The sequence below is a fragment of the Odocoileus virginianus genome, chromosome 12 (assembly GCF_023699985.2).
Source record: "Odocoileus virginianus isolate 20LAN1187 ecotype Illinois chromosome 12, Ovbor_1.2, whole genome shotgun sequence".
NCBI classification, from domain to species: Eukaryota; Metazoa; Chordata; class Mammalia; order Artiodactyla; family Cervidae; genus Odocoileus; species Odocoileus virginianus.
The window spans coordinates 6,247,459-6,270,911 of NC_069685.1; the positions used below are offsets into that span (position 1 = coordinate 6,247,459).

The window sequence follows — 23,453 nt, forward strand, 5'->3', positions numbered from 1 at the left end:
GGGACAGTAACACAGCTCAAGTTACTGAAGCCAGAGACCTGGGTGAAATTCTTAAACTTCCTGCCTTACCATAATTACTTCTGTCTAACCAGGCATTACCAGAGTCTATTGAATACATCCTCTCTACGGCCCTGACTCAGTCCTCCTCCCTCCTACTACCATCCTGGACCAAGCATCTCTCACCACTCCCGACAGCCTTATAACTAACTAGGCTTTCTACCTCCTGTAATTCATTCTCTGTACAGTGATCAAAGTGGTTTTTCTAAAATGAGAACTGATCATGTTATTCCTCTGTATTAAAACCTCTGTGTCTTATCTACTCCTTAAAGCTCAGATTTCTTAGCATGGCCTTGAACCTTTTCTTTCTTTTTTTCCTAGGAATTCCCGAGTCAGTCCTGTTATACTTAGCTTACATTCTTGACTGGAAAATATAATCTTTCTTGAAAGATTTTTCTCGACCATATCTTATGAACTCACATAGTATTTGGTAGTATATGCCCTTTCTTGGAAGGGCTTGGCTAAGCTAGATGGGCTCCCGAAGAAAGGCTGATTGATACTGGTTTTGTTTTACTTTCACTGAGACCTGTTTTTAGAAGTTTAAAATGTGCCCATTTTGGAACTTGTCATTTATTGGTCCTCTTTTCAGTGAGCTAACGTATTTTTCCTTATGATACCAACTCAGCAACTTCTGGACAAAAGGAATATGAAACATATGCATCTTAAAAAAAAATACTATCTCCTCTGGGTCTTTCATGTTAGGTCTCTGTTTCAGAAATAAAAATAGCCTCATCGAACTCATAGCGGGATAGGAGAAATTCAGATACTTGCCTTTGAAGATACTCTAGTGATTTTAAATTTTCACGCCAGAATGTTTTATTATTTAAAATTCATTGACACAAAATTTCTTTGATCAACCAACTGCTTGCTATCCTTTCTTTTTATCTAACCTAGTTATATGGAATTCTTAATAGAAGAAATCAGAAGTCTCCACTCTGAAGCTTTGCAGCTGTTCTAACCACAGATTTCTGTTATCTTAAGCTAATTTTAAAAAGTAAGCTTAATTGAAGGAAAAAAAGCAAGATTAAAAGAAACTGTTTATCTGTATAAACATTTAAAAAGGAGTCAGAGGTAAATTGACCACATCTTTAAGCAAGAGGAGGACGTGTAAAGGGTAATAGTGATGAACACAGTGGGTACATGGAAATTTGAACTTTCTGTGTTAGATATTTCTATAACATTTGGATTTTTTTTTTAAATAAGTATTGGGGTAAAGGTTTTTTGTAAGAAAGATTTTTATTTTGAAATGAAGAGAGTTACTTGGTTTCCTTCTAATTAGGGAGGGAGCAGTCATCTTATTAGGGTTAGAACAGGCTGCTTTATGATTACTTACGCTAGAGATTTCAGGAAAATAGGGATTCTTGACCATCTTGAAATTTTGTGAAAAAATGTGTTTGCGGTTGAGTGCTTTTTTGGGATGCAGGGTTAGAGCAACATGGGGAAAATGATACACAATTCAAACAGATTCTTCTGGTTTTATTTCTCTAGTCCTGCCCTCTCTGAGCTTCAGACTGCTTACTCAGCATCTCTACTTGTATATCTAATAGACATCTCAAATCTAATATATATGTATTAGTTTCTTATAGCTATAACAAATTGCTATTGATACAGATTTAGTGGCTTCAAACAGCATGGATTTATTGTCCTACAGATCCGGAGGTCAGTTCAATGGGCTAAAACCAAGTTTGGTAGGGCTGCGTTTTATCTCTAGACCTAGGGGAGAATCATGTTTGCCCTTTCTAAACTTCCATAGGCCAGCGGCACTCCTTAGCTTGTGGCTCCTTGCTCCATCCTCAAAGCCAGCAGCATAGCATCTTTGTTCCTCTCTTTTTTCAGCTTCCATCTTTCTGCATAGTCTCATAAACATCTCTGACTCTCCTGCATTCCTCTTTTAAAAGATCTGTGATTATATTGAGCACCCCCCCTGGATAATCCAGGATATTTTCCATATCTCAAACTACTTAAGTTAATCATATGTGAAGAGTTGCTTTTACCAGGTGATGTAACATATTCAAAGGCTGTGGGGAATTAGACAGGGACACCCTTGGGGGCCATCACTGGATTTGATAGCCCAGCAAATCTATTCCTCCTCCAGCCTTCCTCATTTCCTTCAATAGCATGGCCATCCTCAAACCAGTAACCTAGCAGCCATTCTTGATTTCTGTTTTCAAATCTATATCTTTCCCATTCTCCTATCCCAGTTACCACCCTCACTTCCACCACCCACATCCAATCCATTGAATCACATTTGAACCCACTCAAAATGTTTTCTCAGTTCTGCCACACAACTGCATCTAGAAACTGTCCACTTCTCACTAATTTCCACTGAAATCAGGATGCCTTCAGCATTTTGGAGCCTTAGCCCTTCATCCTATTCTTTTTACTCCTGGGTGTTAATTACCATTGTTAATTATGGTATGAGACAGTGTGGGCTAGGTGTCAGAAGAATGGCACCAAGAGCCCCAGGAATATACCTTAGTCACTTTATTGCAACCACATGATGATGGCAAGAGAAGACGCACATGGTAGAAGACACTGTGGAGAGAATTTGGGTTGGTTGAGGATAATTATCCTGGAAGCAGTTCAAATTTCCCATGAAAGATTTCATTCTTTCTTTATTCTCATGACAGTGAACATTTCCTCTCTATTGTTTGTATGGAATAAAATTAATCTAATCTCTGTTTATTTTAAATGACTCCTTTCCTTCCTCTCCTTCCTGAAGAAAGAACGTGTTTAACAAAATTCTCAGGCTACTGATTCCCAGTAAACGACCTGTACATAGTCAAAATTGGTGTAGAGAATATAGCTTCAGAATGAAGCCAAGTGTCTAAAAAGACGAAATACCCATTGTTGAAATAATATAAAAATATAACTTCCACATTTTATTGTTCTGAATTTTTTCTCTGGAATACTCCCATATGTTGTGGGAGACTTTACAGTTTAATGAAATAAAGTAAAAAAGTAGGTGATTACTTGAAATAGTCTGTTTTATACAAATAAAAGATCTAGAAATAATTATATTTGCTCACTTTTAAGGAAAAAATTGTGGTTGGATTTTTAGCAGCTTTAGTATATATAGTTTTATATGTTCAGTGTGACCTTAGCAAAACCAACCTTAATTAAAATTCCTCAAGATAAGAAAATGCAAATTGGAGCATATTAAATCAGATATTCCAAGGAATAAAGTGTTCTGCAAATTAAAATAAAATTTTAAGGCAGAAAGGCTATTGAAACCCCCATCCAAAATAAAGTATAAAGATGTTCCTATTAATTTTCTCTGCATTTGGTCAGTGGTGGCATGGACTAAATTCATTACTCGTAAGCATGACATTTTAGCTTTGTAAATACAAATGTGTACTGATTTGTTGTCCTCGTAATGTGTTTCCAGGTGCTGTACTCATATATTGGGTTAAGCTTTATATTTTGTGTTTTAGCAGTGGAAACAGAAAATATATGTAGTTTGAGCCTTTTTTTGGAATACAATCACAAGAATTATATAGAAGATCCTAGAAAGCCCTAAATAAGCCACAGGTTAGTTGCTTGTTAGAGCAGGGAGAAAACTTCCCTATTCATTTGTTTAAAAAATAGCTTTATTGACATATAATTCACATACCGTGTATTTAACTGATTGCTTTTTAGTTTTTAAAATCGTTTCCTAGGGTCCCTTAGTGTATTTTTTCAGATATTCACTACCTCCTTTCCTAATCAACAGATTGATTGGGTTGAGGTGTACAAGAGAAGGGTGGTCCAAGTACAGAGGACAGATATAAGGCCCTGAGGAGGAAAAAGAAGGAAGGAATGGGAAGAACATTGCTCTGGGTTAGAGGGAAAACAACAAGTAATAAGGTAGGTATCTGAGTGATGAATTATAAAGTAGATGTTAAAAAACTTAGACTTATGCCTTCACCACTTTGATTACTGGGGCCTTATTATAAGGGTGGAGCCAACAGAGAATAGGGAAAAGTAAAAGCAGCCACAGCCTCAGAGAATCGAACCTTCCTTACTGATGTCTGGTCCTGTAGCCCTTGCTGTTGTGCTGGTTAGCTCATTGGTATTGATTCCCATTCTCTCTGCTTGTCTCGTTCTGCTCCCATCCACCTATCCTGTCTACCATCCGAGCTCCCTCATGGTCTCTGCAGGCTACCGTCAACAGTAATGTGGAATCTTCTGTTCTGTTCTGTGGTCCTCCCCCTGCTCTCGGCCCTCGACGCCCTCTTATCCTACTGAGAATTCGATTCAGAGTCCTCCCTGCGGCTACCAGGTCGCTCCCGCCCCTGCTCTGAGTTTCCAGCCACCCCCACCCCCACCCTCAGAAGTGGCCTCTGTTCTGACACACGGGCAGCATCCTCACACCTCAGAGCCCTTGTGCTTGCTATGCTGTCTACCTGGAATGTTCTTTCCCAGGTATTTGTTTTGCTTTTCTCCTTCATATGGCCTCTGTAAATGTCACCTCCTTAGAGAAACTTGCCTGGCCACCCTACCTAAAGTGGAATCCCCCACCCTCATACTTTATCTGCTGCTTCCATGCTATTTTCCTTTGTCAGATTTTCTTGTACATGACATTATAATAAACATTTACAGTTGGCCCTCTGTAAGCTGAGGTTTTTGCATCCATGGGGTTGGTTGAATCCATGAATGTGGAACCACAGGTATGGAGGGTCAACTTACTGTGCCTTTTTCTGTAAGGAACTTGAGCATCTGTAGATTTTGGTATCTGTGGAGGCCCTGGAACAAACCCCAAGTGAAGACAGGGGGAGGACAGTAGTTTGCGTTTACTTATTGTCTCTCTTGCCCACTGGAATGTCAGCTCCCTCAGGGCAGGCCTGGTGTGTTACAGGTGCTGCGGTATCCTCAGTACCTGGAACATGGTGGGCACTTAATGTTGACTGCTCACTGACTTACTGTAGAAGGATTCTGTTGTGTTGTCCAGTATTTAGTCTGTCTATGGTTAAGGTGCTAGGTCTGCTGCCCCACTAACCTCTGGGCAGCTCTAAAGTCAGATGCTCATCCCTAGCAAGTCCAACCTGTAGTGATCAGGACAGTGAGGTCATGTGATCTTCTTCTGTGGCTATCCCTTTCTTCTCACTTGAGTGGCCTGGTCTCTCCAAAAGTTCTGTGTTTCAACTCTTGGTTCATGAGAACAATTTTGTCAGACCACCATGCTGTGGAGCAGTTGCTTGCATAGGGTCTGGAGGAATGTTTGGAAGCAGTGTTTTGGCTTTCTTCACCTTATTTATGTCCCCTTGCTGTGTGGTCCTGGCCCGTGTATGTGTTTTCTCTTCTTATTTGTTCTCCCATTCTTGATTTTCATCTGTCTTTTCTCCTCCATTTTCTTTTCTAGCCACGCTTTTGTCTTGCGTGTTCTTTTCTCTCGGCTACCATTTTGCTTTGTCCTCTGAATCATTCCAGAACTTGCTTAGCTTGAATGACTGTCTCTGAGAAACATTTCAATCTCTCTGTTTTGTGTACTCTTTGCTCCTTTGTGCCTTATAGCTGGAGAGAGGTAAGAAAGAATGGGACTGAAACATTCTTTCCTTCCTCTTTTATTTAACCAGTATTTGAAAAGCTGCTTTGTGTAAGACATTGTTCCAAGTTCTGGGCTATCTCCACAAACAAAACACCCTAGTTCTTAGTTGGTGAGACAAAGAGATTGTGTATTTATTTATCATTCATTTATTCATTCCCTCATTCAACAAATACTTCTTTTTTTTTTTTTTTTTAAGTATATATCTAGGAACAATCCGAATAAGAGCTGTAGATTAGAGAATTTTCTTTTTAGGTCAGATTTTTATTTTTATTTTTTCAATTTATTTATTTTAAATTTGAAGGATAATTACTTTACAATATTGTGATTTTTTTTTTTTGCCATACATCAACATGAATTGGCCACAGGTATGCATGTGTCCAGATTTCCCTGATAGCTCAGTTGGTAAAGAATCCGTCTGCAGTGCAGGAGACCCCGGTTCAATCCCTGGATTGGAAAGATCCACTGGAGAAGGGAGAGGCTGTCCACTCCAGTATTCTTGGGCTTCCCTTGTGGCTCAGCTGGTAAAGAGTCTACCTGCAATGTGGGAGACCTGGATTCAATCCCTAGGTTGGGAAGATCCCTGGAGAAGGGAAAGGCTACCCATGCCAGTATTCTGGCTTAGAGAATTCCATGGACTATACCCATGGGGTCACAAAGAGTCAGACATGGTTGAGCGACTTTCACTTTCATACTTGTATCCTGGAGAGGGAAATAGCAAAGCACCTCAGTGTTCTTGCCTGGAGGATGTCATGGACAGAGGAACCTGACGAGCTACAGTCCATGGGGTTGCAAAGAGTTGGACACGACTTAAGAACTAAACAACAATACATGTGTCCCTCCTATCCTGAACCCACCTCCTACATCCCTCCCCATCCCATCCCTCTGCGTTGTCCCAGAGAACTGGCTTTGGGCGCCCTGCTTCATGCACTGAACTTGTACTAGTCATCTATTTTACATATGGTAATGTATATGTTTCAGTGCTATTCTCTTCAATTATCCCACCCTCACCTCTCCCACTGAGTCCAAAGTCTGTCCTTTATGTCTGTGTCTCTTTTGCTGCCCTGCATGTAGGATCATCAGTGCCATCTTTCTAAATTCCCTATATGTGCATTAATATACAGCATTTTTCTTTCCCTTTCTGACTTACTTCATTGTGTATAATAAGCTCCAGGTTCATCCACCTGATTTGAACTGACTCAAATGCATTCCTTTTTATAACTGAGTAATAGTTCATTGTGTCTATGTACCACAACTTCCTTATCCATTCATCTGCCAGTGGACAGCTAACAGATAGTTCTTGAGACTTGAATATAGTGATTGACAAAAACAAAAATTCCTACTCTCCTGAACCTCTCTACTTTTTGGTAAGACAGATGTACATTTAGACAATTATACAAATGAACATTAAGTTACACCTGTGTTGAGTCTGATCAAGAAGAGCTTTGGAGTTCGAGACTATATTGGGGGGATTGTTCTCATCAGGAGAGCTGGGAACAGCTTCCTTGAGGAAGTGAAGACTGAATTGAGATCTGAAGGCACAGAAAGAGTTAACTTGGCAAAGACAGCAGAGAAGTGGAAATGGCAGATATGAAAGTCCAGTGCTTAGAAGGGGCTTCTGAAGCATTTGAGGACGTTGAGCGTGCAGAGAGCAGTCCAGGTGAGGATGAATGAGGCTGAAGAGGCAGACTGGGGTCAGACCCAGCAGGCTTTTTACGTCCAGTTAGGGACTTGGATCCTTGTTTTCTGAGCAGTAGGGTGCCTTTGATGTGTGCTAATGCCTCAGTGGTAAAGAAGCCGCCTGCCAATGCAGAAGGCATGGGTTCCATCCCTCGGTTGGCAAGGTCCCCTGAAGAAGGAAATGTTAACACACTCCAGTATTGTTGCCTGGAAAATCACATACTATACAGGGGAGCCTGATGGGCTATAGTGCATGGAGTTGCAAAGAGTCAGACATGATTTAACGACTGAACAATAACAACAACAAACAGGGGAAAGGGGAGAAGAGCATTTTAAAAATCTTTTAAAACACTAGTCTGAAATCTGGGGAGAACAAATGCAGTTGAGCATAGGTATGAGCGGTGAGCAGTGGCTGCGCGGTGCTGGAGCAGCCAGCGGCTGAGAGGAGATACCCCACGTCCAAGGTCAGGAGCAGCGGCCGTGAGGAGATAGCCCACGTCCAAGGTCAGAGAAACCCCAGTAAGACGGTAGGCACTGGAGTGGCTGTGAGGAGATGCCCCACATCCATGGGCAAAGGAGAAGCCCCAATAAGATGGTAAGAGGGGCGAACTCGCGTTTAGAATCAAAGCCCGTTCCTGCCAGAGATGCTCAGAGGGCGCAAACAAACCTGTGCGCACCAGGACCCAGGGACCCCACAGAGACTGAGACAGAACTGTGAGCGTCTCCTGGGGAGGTCCGGGTCAGCAGTGGTCTGCCGCAGGGACAGGGGCTCTGGGTGTGGGTATGGCATAAGTCCTCTTGGAGGAGGTCGCCATTAACCCCGCCATCGAGCTGCCAGAACTTACACAGGACTGGGAAATACACTCTTGGAAGGCACAACAGAACCTTGTGCACCAGGACCCAGGAGAAAGGAGCAGTGACCCCATAGGAGACTTGCCTGCGGGTGTCGGGGAGCCTCCGGCGAAGGCATGAATCGGTGGTGGCCTGCTGCAGGGTTGGGGGCACAGACTGTAGCGGTGCATACATGGGATCTTTTGAGGGAGGTCGCCATTATCTTCATTACCTTCACCATAGTTTGGCCCAGGTAAATAGCAGGGAGGGAACACAGCTCCACCCATCAACAGAAAATTGGATTAAAGATTTACTGAGCAGGGCCCATCAGAACAAGATCCAGTTTCCCCCTCAGCCAGTCTATCCCATCAGGAAACTTCCATAAGCCTCTTATCCTTCTCCATCAGGGGGCAGACAGGCTGAAAACTACAATCACAGAAAACTAACCAAACTAATCACATGGACCACAGCCTTGTCTAATTCAATGAAACTATGAGCCATGTTGGGCTGTGTAGGGCCACCCAAGATGGACAGGTCATGGTGGAGAGTTCTGACAAAATATGGTCCCCTGGGGAAGGGAATGGCAAACCACTTCAGTATTCCTGCCTTAAGAACCGCATGAACAGTATGAAAAAGCTAAAAGATAGGACACTGAAAGATGAACTTCCCAGGTCGGTAGGTGCCCAATATGCTACTGGAGATCAGTGGAGAAATAACTCCAGAAAGAATGAAGGGATGGAGCAAAAGCAAAAACAACACCCAGTTGTGGATGTGACTGCTGATGGAAGCAAGGTCCGATGCTGTAAAGAGCAATATTGCATAGGAACCTGGAATGTTAGGTCCATGAATCAAGGCAAAATGGAAGTGGTCAAACAGGAGATGGCAAGAGTGAACTTCAACATTTTAGGAATCAGTGAACTAAAATGGACTGGAATGGGTGAATTTAACTCAGATGACCATTATATCTACTACTGTGGGCAGGAATCCCTTAGAAGAAATGGAGTAGCCATCATAGTCAACAAGAAAGTCTGAAGTGCAGTACTTGGATGCAATCTCAAAAACGACAGAATGATCTCTGTTCGTTTCCATAGCTAACCATTCAATATCAGGGTAATCCAAGTCTATGCTTCAACCAGTAATGCTGAAGAAGCTGAAGTTGAACAGTTCTACAAAGACCTACAAGACCTTCTAGAATTAACACCCCCAAAAGATGTCCTTTTTATTATAGGGGATTGGAATGCAAAAGTAGGAAGTCAAGAAACACCTGGAGTAACAGGCAAATTTGGCCTTGGAGTACAGAATGAAGCAGGGCAAAGGCTAATAGAGTTCTGCCAAGAGAACACACTGGTCATAGCAAACACCCTCTTCCAACAACACAAGAGAAGACTCTACACATGGACATCACTAGGTGGCCAACACCAAAATCAGATTGATTATATTCTTTGCAGCCAAAGATGGAGAAGCTCTATACAGTCAGGGAAAACAAGACTGGGAGCTGACTGTGGCTCAGATCATGAACTCCTTATTGCCAAATTCAGACTTAAATTGAAGAAAGTAGGGAAAACCACTAAACCATTCAGGTATGACCTAATCAAATCCCTTACGATTATACAGTGGAAGTGAGAAATAGATTTAAGGGATTATATCTGATAGACAGAGTGCCTGATGAAATATGGATGGAGGTTCATGACATTGTACAGGAGACAGTGATCAAGAACATCCCTAAGAAAAAGAAATGCAAAAAAGCAAAATGGCTGTCTGAGGAGGCCTTGCAAATAACTGTAAATAGAAGAGAAGCAAAAAGCAAAGGATAAAAGGAAAGATATGCCCATTTGAATGCAGAGTTCCAAAGAATAGCAAGGAGAGATAAGAAAGCCTTCCTCAGTGATCAATGCAAAGAAATAAAGGAAAACAATAGAATGGGAAAGACTAGAGATCTCCTCAAGAAAATTAGGGATACCAAGGGAACATTTCTTGCAAAGATGGGCTTAATAAAGGACAGAAATGGTATGGACCTAACAGAAGCAGAAGATATTAAGAAGAGGTGGCAAGAATACACAGAAGAACTGTACAAATAAGATCTTCACGACCCAGATGATTACAATGGTGTGATCAGTCACTTAGAGCCAGACATCCTGGAAAGTGAAGTCAAGTGGGCCTTAGGAAGCATTACTCCAAACAAAGCTAGTGGAGGTAATGGAATTCCAGTTGAGCTGTTTCAAATCCTAAAAGATGATGCTGTTAAAGTGCTGCACTCAATATGCCAGCAAATTTGGAAAACTCAGCAGTAGCCACAGGACTGGAAAAGGTCAGTTTTCATTCCGATCCCAAAGAAAGGCAATGCCAAAGAATGTTCAAACTACTGCACAATTGCACTCATCTCACATGCTAGTAAAGTAACGCTCAAAATTCTCCAAGTCAGGCTTCAACAATACATGAACTGAGAACTTCCAGATGTTCAAGCTGGTTTTAGAAAAAGCAGAGGAACCAGAGATCAAGTTGCTAACATCTGCTGGATCATCAAAAAAGCAACAGAGTTCCAGAAAAACATCTATTTCTGCTTTATTGACTGTGCCAAAGCCTTTGACTGTGTGGTTCATAATAAACTGTGGAAAATTCTTAAAGAGATGGGAATATCAGACCACCTGACCTGCCTCTTGAGAAACCTGTATGCAGGTCAGGAAGCAACAGTTAGAACTGGATGTGGAACCACAGACTGGTTCCAAATAGGAAAAGGAGTACATCAAGGTTGTATATTGTTACCATGCTTATTTAACTTATATGCAGAGTGCATCATGAGAAATGCTTGGCTGGATGAAGCACAAGCTGGAATCAAGATTGCTGGGAGAAATATCAATAACCTCAAGTATGCAGATGACACCACCCTTACGGGAGAAAGTGAAGAAGAACTAAAAAAAATCTCTTGATGAAAGTGAAAGAGGAGAGTGAAAAAGTTGGCTTAAAACTCAACATTCAGAAAAGTAAGATCATGGCATCTGGTCCCATCACTTCATGGCAGATAGATGGGGAAACAGTGGAAAGGTGACAGACTTTATATTGGGGGACTCCGAAATCACTGCAGATAGTGATTGCAGCTTATTCCTTAGAAGAAAAGTTATGACCAACCTAGACAGTATATTAAAAAGCAGACATTATTTTGCCAACAAAGGTCTGTCTAGTCAAGGCTATGGTTTTTCCAGTAGTCATGTATGGATGTGAGAGTTTTACTATAAAGAAAGCTGAGTGCCAAATAATTGATGCTTTTGAACTGTGGTGTTGGAGAAGACTCTTGAGAGTCCCTTGGACTGCAAGGAGATACAAACCACTCCATCCTAAAGGAAATCAGTGCTGAATGTTCATTGGAATGACTGATGCTGAAGCTGAAACTCCAATACTTTGGCCACCTGATGTGAAGAGCTGACTCATTTGACAAGACCCTGATGTTGGGAAAGATGGAAGGCAGGAGGAGAAGGGGAGTACAGAGGATGAGATGGTTGGATGGCATCACCAACTCAATGAACATGAGTTTGAGTCAACTCCAGGAGTTGGTGATGGATGGGGAGGCCTGGTGTATTGCAGTCCATGGAGTTGCAAAGAGTCAGACACAACTCAATGACTGAACTGAACTGATAGGTATGAGTGAAGAAAGGACATGGGAATGGTATTGGGAGGCTAAAGTGGAGGTCCAGTGGAGAGGCAAGGTTGTGGGTTAGCAAGAGTTTTAACTTTTCAAGCCTACCTCACTTCCTTTTTTAAAAAAATATTATTATTTGGCTGCATGACATGCAGAATCTTAAGCTTCGCCAACGAGGGATCAAGCCTGCACCCCTGCAGTTGAAGTGCAGAATTGTAACCTTTGGATTGCCAGGGAAATCCAAATCCCTCTCACCTCCTATTAAATGTATTTATCCAAAAACATTGTTTTTGAAAGTTGACTTACCATAAAGTCAACAAAACTTACATTCATTCAATGAGAAATGAAAGATGATTGAAATAGAAAAGAGTATGAGTAGAATTATACTAGATAGTACAGGAGAAAGATAATGACTGAAATCCAGTATAAAACGTAGCTCTGAGCTCCTCCAAGCCTAAACAGGAAGGGAAATAGTATAGATGTTGTGATTATTGAACAAAAAATAGCATGTGGACTTCCCTGGTGGTCCAGTGGTTGAGAAGTTGCCTGCCAGTACAGCGGGCGACAGGTTTGATCTCTGATCCTGGAAAATTCCATATACCATGGGGCAGCTAAGCCCACGTGCCATCACTACTGAGCCTGCGCACTTAGAGCCTGTGTGCTGCACCAGAGACGCCACCGCAGTGAGAAACCCGGCACCACAGCTAGAGACAGCACAGTCATAAATTTAAAAAAGTAAAAAGAAACTTGCTAGTTCGCAAGAGAAATAATGTTTTCCTTACAAATATTTAAAGTACTTTATTATAGCAGTAACAGTAACCTGGTTAGGTCCAGATTCTTGAAACCCAAACCTCAGATCTTGAGCTGATTACATTAATCTATTTTTGGTAGTAGTCATGTAAGTATTTCAAAAACTAAAAATTTCAGAAATATTCAGAACTGAAACACATATGTGGATTTCTTTTTTTTTTTTTTGTTAGTCTTGTTTATCTCACAAGACCTACAAAAATTATGGGAGAAGTGCTCTATAGCCCTCCGCAAGGGCGGGGGGCGGGGGAGAATGACCCTAACTCTTGGATTTCTTATTTGATACTTTGCTACAGAGGGGAAGTATAAGATAGTAGAAGAAGAAGAGAAATATAGACCAGGTAAGAAACTCAAATTTGACCCATGGGTACCGAGTAAACCCTTAATGTACTTTCTTGAGGACCTTACTATTTGCCTTTTTTTTTCTTGCTGGCTTCTGTGGACATACTTCTTCATAGAAGGCATCCTTCCTGCCTTGTAAGTTGCATTGTCAAGGACAAAGAATGCCATACACAAAATGGCATTCTTATTTATCAGCTGTAGGCATTCCAGCCAGTAAAAGCTACTTCCAGAATCAAGGACCTCAAAACCAGGATCATTTTTGATTATTTTAATAAAGTCATCCAGAGTTCCCAGTGACAGTATGTGTGACTTCCCTGCCCAGAGTGCTTATTCTCCACACCTTCCTTCCTAGCCACATCCTTGGTCAGCAGTGTCAGCTACACTTCCTACTGTCCTGGTAAAATGTTAGACCCAAAGGCACAGGAGGGTCCCAGTAGAGCCAGAGAAAGCAGTACAATAGAGAATAAGAAGTCAGATAAGTCCAGGTTGTTTGCACCTAAGACCTCAGCTCTTGAGATAACAGACATAATCCATTTTTGGTAGTAGGTCACATTGGTGTAGACTCCAGGAAAAGAAGTACCACATCCTGTTCCCCAGCTTGACAACCCTATCAGGATCCATATACCATCAATATGACATGCCAGAGGCCCTCCAGAATCACCCTGTGGAAGAGAGAAAGGTCATGAGCACAGTGAAGAAGGGCCATGAAGAGGAGAGAGGTCAGCCGGGGTGGAGGTTCCTAGCCACGGAGCAGCGAAGCCCGCGGAGCTATAAAACCTGGAAGGGAGCCAGACCTCCTACCACCTGGGGGAGGCACCAGAAACTTGGAATCTTGGAATCTGAAATTGGCAGAAATCTTAGCTAAATATATGAGTGGTTTCAAAATACTTACCTGTGATTAAAAAGAAATAAAGATTTTGAGTTTTTCACTAAAGTTAAATTCATTGAGGGAACTCCTTATTTTTCTATTTTTAGGTCCTTTTTGCTATTTTTAGTGTTCAAGTAATTTTTCCCTATATAAAATGGTGGTGATAGTGGTTGATAGTCTCTCAGTCTTCCTGTTTTCTTGGTAACAGCTTTATTAAGCTGTAAATTACATACTATATAATTTACTCATTTAAAGTGTACAGTTCAATTTGTATATTCACAGTGTTGTTCGACCATCACCACAACCTTTTTGTGTCACACCCTAAAGAAACCTTATACACTTTAGCAGTCACCCTTTTCCTCCCATTCCTTCCAGCCCCAGGCCAACCAATTATCTACTTTCTTTCTCCATGGATTTGCATATTATGAACATTTTGCTTAAAAGAAACCATATAAAATATGACTTTTTATGTCTCTCTTAGGGTTTCTCTGGTAGCTCAGACAATAAAGCGTCTGTCTGCAATGCGGGAGACCTGGGTTAGATCCCTGGGTCGGGAAGATTCCTCTGGAGAAGGAAATGGCAACCCACTCCAGTACTCTTGCCTGGAAAATTCCATGGATGGAGGAGCCTGGTAGGCTACAGTCCATGGGGTCGCAAAGATTCGGACACGACTGAGCAATTTCAACTTCACTGGTTCATTCACTTAGCATACTCTTTTCAAGGTTCATCCATGTTATAGTATGTGTATGTACTCCATTCCTTTTTTATGACTGAATAATATTCCATTTATTGATATACCTTGTTTTTGTTTATCTAGTCATCAGTTGATGGACATTTTAGTTTTTACTTTTTGGCTACTATAAATATTGGTGCAGTGAATATCATGTACAAATTTTTATACGGATGTATGTTTCCATTTTACTTGGGTGTTTACTTTGTAGTGGAATTTCTAAATTATATGGTAAGTCTATGCTTGTGTGTGTGTGTGTAAGTCTATACTTAACCTTTTGAGGTTTTCCAGAATGACTGTACCATTTACATTTTAACTAGGTATATGAAGATTCCAATTCTTTGCCAACCCTTATTATCTATCTTGATTATAGTCATCCTAGTGAGTGTGAAGTTGTGTCACTGTACATTGATTGATTTTTTTAATAATGAGTATACAGATAGGAAATTGTGGCAGAGATGTAGAAGAATGTGTGCATGTGTATAAAAGAGAGAGGCAGGGAGGAAGTAAAACCCAAGTGGTGGTTTTAGAACTGAAAAATAAAATATCTGAAATAAAAATCTCACTAGATGAACCTAGCAGAAAAATGTGGATGGCGGGAGAAAGAAGCAATGATTTGGAATATAGGTTAATTTAAAGTATCAAATTTGACAAAACAGAAAAGGGTAAAAATTAGACAAAGAGTATTAGGGACTTGTGTGAAAATATCAAAAGGTATAATTTACAAACTTCTAGTTTTAACTAGAAGAAGAAAAGAAAGATATGAGGCAGAAAAATAGTTGAAGAAATCATGAATGAAAATTTCCCAAATTTTGATGAAAGGTAAAAGAATAGATTAGACAGCATATTAAAAAGCAGAGACATTACTTTGTCAACAAAGGTCCGTCTAGTCAAGGCTATGGTATTTCCAGTAGTCATGTATGGATGTGAGAGTTGTGGGCTATAAACAAAGCTGAGCGCTCAAGAATTGATGCTTTTGAACTGTGGTATTGGAGAAGACTCTTGAGAGTCCCTTGGACTGCAAGGAGATTCAACCAGTTCATCCTAAAGAAAATCAGTCCTGGTTGTTCATTGGAAGGACTGATGCTGAAGCTGAAACTCCAGTATTTTGGCCACCTGATGTGAAGAGCTGACTCATTTGAAAAGACCCGGATGCTGGGAAAGATTGAGGGCAGGAGGAGAAGGGGATGACAGAGGATGAGATGGTTAGATGGTATCACTGACTCAATGGACATGAGTTTGTATAAACTCCGGGAGTTGGTGATGGACAGGGTGGCTTGGCATGCTGCAGTCATGAGGTCGCAAAGAGTCGGACACAACTGAGCAACTGAACTGAACTGAAAAGAGTAGATTAAAACAACAACTCAGTGAATCCCAAATAGGATAAAGACAAAGAAAACCACACCTAGCATATGACATTCAAATTTCTAACAATCCAATATGAATGAAAATATATTGGATGAAGCCAGAGAACAGTACATCACACCCAATGGAGGAAGACACAAATGATTGTTGATTTTTCATCAGACAGTTATGATCAGGAGACAATGGAATGACACATTTTAAGTGTACAATGAAATGTTTTTGCCTTGAAAAAATTAAAAAGTTGGTATTTCTATGTTAACCTCTTACTTATGAAAACATATGAGACTATGAAAACCCAAACACCACTAGTTAGCATTACTCTAGATCAATAGTTGAAGAGATTAAATTAATAGATAAAGTTTAAGTGATTTATCCAGATGAAAACAAATAATTTTTGTAAGAATGCTTGTCTCCTGATTCCCAATTCACTGTTGTTTACAGATGGGCAAACCTGGATCCAAATTAAGATGTCATGTTAAAATTAAAATTTTCAAGAGCAAACCCTAACCTGGCAGGTGTCCTTCCCTTTGTTAAGATCACCGGCACACACCATGGTTTCCTCGATGACCGGCTGTGCTTGCGGCAAGAAGGGGGCCAGTGGGTTGTATATGTTTTCACATTTCTGGTGTTCAATGATGGGTACTTCTGCTTCCTGGAGTGTGGTAGGGTTATCAGCATCTGTAGAGATAAATAGGAATGAAAGGAAAAGCAACCTGGAACAGTGGGGACAACATTCAGTCATGATATGCAGACATCTTGGAATGGTAATCCAAAAGCAGAATACAGTCACTTTCTCATCATGTTGGCTAATGGAACAGTTTTGTGGCATAGTTAATCTAAAACAATGGATAATTCAAAATTCTGTTTGCAATTTTTTGATGTGCCAACTGGGGCATTCTTAAGGTTCTAGATAAAGAGAAATTCTGATATGTTTTGATTAAGTAAAAATGTGAATATTCCAAAGTATTCAAAGAGTTGACACAACACTTTGAAAACAGATTAAATAAGCACTAGATTCTTTCCAAACTTTAAATCAGACTTGTTAACCTCTGTTTCAGAGAGGTAATTATGTATTTAACTTGTTAGTATTAAAAAAAAGTTAAATAAATATATATATAAATTGTTAGTATTTGTTCTTACCAGTATAGCTGGATTCTAGCCAAAATATGAGTTAATAATCATGTAAATAGGCAGACATTTTATTTGAAAACTTCTGGAGAGTGTCAGTTGGTTGCTCTGGTTTTGTAGACAGTCTTTGCTACAGTATTGAAGTGCCCAGAATATGAATGCCCTGAAGTGGGTACCAGAAGGTGACGTATAAAACAACCCCTTGTTGTGTGCCCTCTCACCTCCTTCTCGCAGTTTTCCCCATCCAGTCACCCAGCAAGAGCCTGGAACTATCAACTGCTTTTTTTTGACATTGGACAAGCAGATGGGCAGGATGGAAGAACTGTAGGTGACTCTAGTGAACAACCGCAGCAGGGCAATGTCCCCACTGGCATTATTGTATGTGGGATGGATGACCATTCGGCTCACATGATGTATCACGCCTTCGCCTAGATTGTTGATATGAATTGACCCCAGCCACACAGTGTATAAGAAAGGAATCCATGTCCTGAGGGGAAGAGAAAGAGAACAAAAGTGGACTGCACTTCTCTGCTTACAGCTGAGTCACAGCAAGCTGCCTTTGTGTGGCTGCGTCTTTGGGGAACAAAGGAGGGTAACAGACTTGGAGTTAACCAGGCTGCTTCCAGCTTGGCATAGGTTTTGTATGTATCCTCTTCTCCTACCCCACCTCCCTGACCACTCTTTCTTTTGTTGTCTACTGTTTCTGTGGTATCCTTTTTTATTCTAATGGCCAGAGTTTTGTTTTGCAGTTTTTCACTCGTTCTTTTCGTCACCTCTGCTGTTCTCCATTGTTTCAGCCATCACAAATATGCTTAGTAGTTATTGTTTTATTTTCAGTTTTGATTTCTGAGCACTAGACCTTTATTTCTGCATAAAAAATTAAAGCAAAATATAACCACCAAGTTTATATATGTGTGTGTATGTGTCTGTGTGTTCATGTAATTTAAAATGTCAAGTAGTTTGATAAGATTTACAAAATAAATGAATGACAGACATTCTCTGCCCTACTGCCCTCAATTCTTGTTATCCAAAGGCAATCACTTTCAACTGTTATCTCTTCTAGCATTTTCCCTATATTTTTAAGAAACCCTATATATTGCCATTAATTTTTTTCAATTTTAGAACATTGTGTTCCTATGTACATGGTAAGGATTGAACCAACAATTACAGCCACTTCACCCACTTTCTTTCACCATCTTCCTAATCTATGATAATTTTTTGTCAGATTACTATTTAATATGTATGTTTTGTGACTATGAAAACATTCACCTCCTGGCCATATTTGGTACTGTAATTATATTTCTTATAAAACTTTTTGCTTCTTCTGGAGCTAATAATATGGTCTCACTTGTTTGCATTTTTAGTTTTCTATGTACCTGTCACTAACTCATCAGTTTTCCCCAACTGTCTGCCAAAAGTGTAAATCTCTCAATATGTTGATAGTGTTAGGCATTCTATCGATACTATACTTTTTTTTTTAAGGCCTCTGCCCTATGACTCCAGTCTTGGTACTTTTCTTTATGATTTTCTTGAGGATTCTCTTCTGTGTTGTATTCTGTTTTTTTGTTTTTTATTCTGTGTTTTCCTGTTTTCCCTCCTCCATTTTGGTGAAGCGTATTCCACTATGGCTTCCTGAGAGATTACGCATGAGAGCTGCTGACAGAACTTTGCCGCTTTGTGTATCTGAGAATGTCTTATTTCTATCCCACACTTGTTGGATAGTTTGTAGGTATGGGCAGACTTCTAAGTTGGAATTCCCTCAGCATTTTGAAGTTATTACTTTATTTGAACTTTTTGTTATTGAAAGGTTTGGTTGTTTCATTCTTTATATATGTCATCTATTGTGGCACAACAAATTACCGTAAAGCTTAGAGGCTGAAAACAGCAAACCTTTCACAGTTTCTGCTCGTCAGGAGTCTGGTTCCTTCTGAGCAGGCTCTACTGAAGGTGGTGTGCAGTATCATCTCTAGACTCAACTCAGAGAGGGTCTGTCACGTCTTCATTAGCCGTTGGCTGGAGACATCAGTTTTATATGGGCCTCTTGCTTCACGGCTGCTCGCCACATGGTACCTTGCTTCTCTCACAGATTGTGTTTGTGACCCAAAACAGCTTAAGACAAAACTCCTGACTGGTGTTTAGGAGGTGATTTGGTGATAAGTAAGAAAAATTTCTAATATAGTGACCACTTTCATCATTCTTTTTTTTTTTTTTTTAATCTCTGTGCCTTGTCCTGAGTCCAGGATGACCTAGGTTTCCTTCCACCTGCTTGTCTTGGAACTTGCCTTTGTCTGTTGGTTCATTCATGAATTCATTCAGTTATTTATTGAAAACCTACCTCTGTGTGTCCTAATCACCAGCTGGAACTTACGGTTGTAAGCAGTGTGCTGCTGTGACTATCCACCTATCACTGATGAGGGAGCCCCCACAGATGTGGAAGTTGGAGAACTTCAGGCTGACCTGCCAAGGCCAGCGCATGGCAGCAGCATCCTTGCCACCCACAACACGGCCTGAGTGTACAGGTCGTCCACACACTACAGAAAGAGGAGAGAGAAATGTGAAAGTCTGGTTGTCCTGTTCTTCTGATCCCCATCTTCTCATCATCTCCAAACTCCCATCCATTGCCAGGACCTGAGTCCTCCCTATCCTCCATTCTCTGTCCTATTCCAGTTCCAAACCCAGCAGTCTTGGACCCAAGTGGAAACCACTCACCTGACTGGAGGGTTTTCTTTTGAAAAGAGGATAGGAAAGACCCTAAAACAAATACACTGTATCATTAATATATAACAACACACATATATAATATATAACAACACCTGTTATATAATATATAACAACACCTGTTATATATCCAGGTTTTCTGAATAGAAAGGCTTTCTGTGACTTCAATTTCTCAGATTGGTGTTAAAGGCCAAATTTTTATATCTACCTGCTAGTAAAAATCTTCCTAATTACATACTTACGTGACTTTTTAGCAGCATGTATGGAACATAATTTAACTTTTACTTAACGATTCACCGTCTCCTTCAGGAATATCAAGTATGTGAGGTTGTAAATACATTCATGCCTTCAGATGTTTTTAAGGTGTATAAGCTGTTTACTTTTGTCCTGTTTTCTTCAACTGAACTAGCATTTTGCAGTATTTGTGTCTCTTTCTTTTTTGCTACCTATTATCTTTTTGCTACCCTCAGCCAATCCTGCTTTTAAATCACCATGGGCTGGAAAAATAAATGGAACAGTATAATTCCTGAAATCAAGGACAGGTGTTTGTATTTTCAGTTCCATTTGCTTGAATTACTATTTTCCCTGATTTTTTTAGCCAAATCATCTCGTCCAAGTCTTGGATCCAATAGCTTCTTCTTACAGAAACTTTCCTGATCCACCCTGTTTAAAACATAAAGCCTCTCTGCACTCCAGAGGTCCCTTTCAGGTCACAGTATTTATTGCTTAACCTGCCTCATAATTTACATATTTGCTACAGGCATTGGCTGTAACCCCACCCCCCCTCCCCGAGGGCAGGGGTCTTTGTGTTTACCTAGAGCGCTGATTTGCTGACCCTGGCACAGAGGGTCCCCTTAGACGTTCTCAGGGCACACCCTTCAGAAGTCACGTCCCTTGTGTGCAGTGTCCTAGTAGTCTATGTGGCAACTTCTTGAGCCAAAAAACCTCTGCCTCCCCCCACCTCCACCTCGGGGGCTCACCCAGCAGGAGGGACAGCAGGAAGGCACAGCCCACAGGACCCATATTTCTCTCGTCAGTGTCCGCACTTCCTGCTCTCTGGACTCAGGCTCCCAGGGTGAGGCCAGCTGGGGAGAAGCCTCAGAAGAGGGCCAGGATCTGCCTCTCCTCCTGGTTGGATCCTCGGCTGCACCCGCTCCTCCTCCTGGGTCCTCACCCTGGCCAGGAGCTGAAGAGAGCAGACTTGAGAAGTGCGGCTGTGGGACCCAGGAGAGGCGCTGGGCTCGAGGTGCCCCCTGCTGTCCAGGCGGACTAAGCGTCTGGGGCTTTTGCCTCTGGGGGTGGGGAAGGGTGAGCGGTGGGCACAGTTGCTGCTGCCCAGGGCAGGTTCAAGGGCTCGGAACCCTGTCTCTAGTAAGGAAATGGAAGAGCAGCGGGATTCTTCACAAGGAAGAATGAAAAAGAGGAAATTAACCCAACACCCGGCTAATTTTTTCTAATATTTTTATGGGTTTTTTTCCCCATCTTCCTTTACAGTGTTAGCCATAGAATGTATTGCAAGTTAGATTTTCTGGGAAATAGACTGTAAGTCAGAGATTTGTGTGCAGGAAGTTTATTGGGAAGGAGTCTTAGGATCAACACCTTGTTGGGGGTGGGGGGGATGGAAACAGGATTGGGCACAGGGAAGATTGATGTGATGCATTGTCAACAGAGGCCTCAGCCAATCCCACAGATTACTCTGGAGCTCAGATGGCCCTTCAAATACACCCTGAAATGAGACAGGAAGGCTGGATCCTTGAACTTCCAAAGGACTGGGTGCAGGTTGCCTCCTGGAGGGGGCGTTACCTTGGGAGAAAGATATCTCTGGAAGCAGCCTTGGAATGGACTTGCCTTTGAGCTGTCAGTGGCCAGCCTTCCTGATTGATAGGAAACTGAAAGCTTCAGTCCTGCCTCTGCCACAGAATTTTTCTCTGTGCCTTTCATGTTTCCTGTCCCCATCATTTATAGGTGCTAAGTGTGCAAAGGCAGAATTTAGTAGTGTTAAAGCATGTTGTTGCTCTCTTATATCTTAAACTTTTATGAATTTTGAAAAAAAAACACCATAATAATTTTTTAAAATACCAGAAAGTATAGCTGTTTTGGTAATTGTTATTCAGTTATAAACAACAGAGACTCACTTAAACTAGCTTAAACAGTGAGAGATTGTTTTAAAGATATTGTGTGATTTGTATGGAAATACAAAAAACCTCGAATAGCCAAAGTAATCCTGAGAAAGAAGAATGGAACTGGAGGAATCAATCTGCCTGACTTCAGACTATACTACAAAGCCACAGTCATCAAGACAGTATGGTACTGGCACAAAGACAGAAATATAGATCAATGGAACAGAATAGAAAGCCCAGAGATAAATCCACGAACCTATGGTCACCTTATCTTCGACAAAGGAGGCAAGGATATACAATGGAAAAAAGACAACCTCTTTAACAAGTGGTGCTGGGAAAACTGGTCAACCACCTGTAAAAGAATGAAACTAGAACACTTTCTAACACCATACACAAAAATAAACTCAAAATGGATTAAAGATCTAAATGTAAGACCAGAAACTATAAAACTCCTAGAGGAGAACATAGGCAAAACACTCTCCGACATAAATCACAGCAGGATCCTCTATGACCCACATCCCAGAATTTTAGAAATAAAAGCAAAAATAAATGGGACCTAATGAAACTTAAAAGCTTCTGCACAACAAAGGAAACTATAAGCAAGGTGAAAAGACAGCCCTCAGATTGGGAGAAAATAATAGCAAACGAAGCAACAGACAAAGGATTAATCTCAAAAATATACAAGCAACTCCTCCAGCTCAACTCCAGAAAAATAAATGACCCAATCAAAAAATGGGCCAAAGAACTCAACAGACATTTCTCCGAGGAAGACATACAGATGGCTAACAAACACATGAAAAGATGCTCAACATCACTCATTATCAGAGAAATGCAAATCAAAACCACAATGAGGTACCATTATACGCCAGTCAAGATGGCTGCTATCCAAAAGTCTACAAGCAATAAATGCTGGAGAGGATGTGGAGAAAAGGGAACCCTCTTACACTGTTGGTGGGAATGCAAACTAGTACAGCCACTATGGAAAACAGTGTGGAGATTTCTTAAAAAGCTGGAAATAGAACTGCCATATGACCCAGCAATCCCACTTCTGGGCATATACACTGAGGAAACCAGATCTGAAAGAGACACGTGCACCCCAATGTTCATCGCAGCACTGTTTATAATAGCCAGGACATGGAAGCAACCTAGATGCCCATCAGCAGACGAATGGATGAGGAAGCTGTGGTACATATACACCATGGAATATTACTCAGCCGTTAAAAAGAATTCATTTGAATCAGTTCTAATGAGATGGATGAAACTGGAGCCCATTATACAGAGCGAAGTAAGCCAGAAAGATAAAGACCATTACAGTATACTAACACATATATATGGACTTTAGAAAGATGGTAACAATAACCCTATATGCAAAACAGAAAAAGAGACTCAGATGTATAGAACAGACTTGTGGATTCTGGGAGAAGGCGAGGGTGGGATGTTTCAAGAGAACAGCATCGAAACATGTATATTATCTAGGGTGAAACAGATCACCAGCCCAGGTTGGGTGTATGAGACAAGTGCTCGGGCCTGGTGCACTGGGCAGACCCAGAGGGATCAGGTGGAGAGGGAGGTGGGAGGGGAGACCGGGATGGGGAATACATGTAAATCCATGGCTAATTCATTTCAATGTATGACAAAAACCACTGCAA

At 41.0% G+C, this 23,453-nt stretch overlaps 2 protein-coding genes across 7 annotated transcripts in view; one reads left to right on the plus strand and one right to left on the minus strand.

Moving 5' to 3' along the window:
- The window catches only part of SH3D19 (SH3 domain containing 19), a 199,395-nt gene that overhangs the window by 20,822 nt on the left and 155,120 nt on the right, over positions 1 to 23,453 (plus strand). The window lies entirely within an intron of this gene.
- PRSS48 (serine protease 48) lies at positions 12,707 to 20,849 on the minus strand. The gene is given in 7 exon segments (XM_020878201.2): positions 12,707 to 13,356; positions 13,358 to 13,537; positions 16,347 to 16,516; positions 17,188 to 17,453; positions 19,335 to 19,497; positions 19,676 to 19,717; positions 20,665 to 20,849. Coding segments are annotated over 7 exon segments (972 nt in total). The 5' UTR covers positions 20,708 to 20,849; the 3' UTR covers positions 12,707 to 13,248.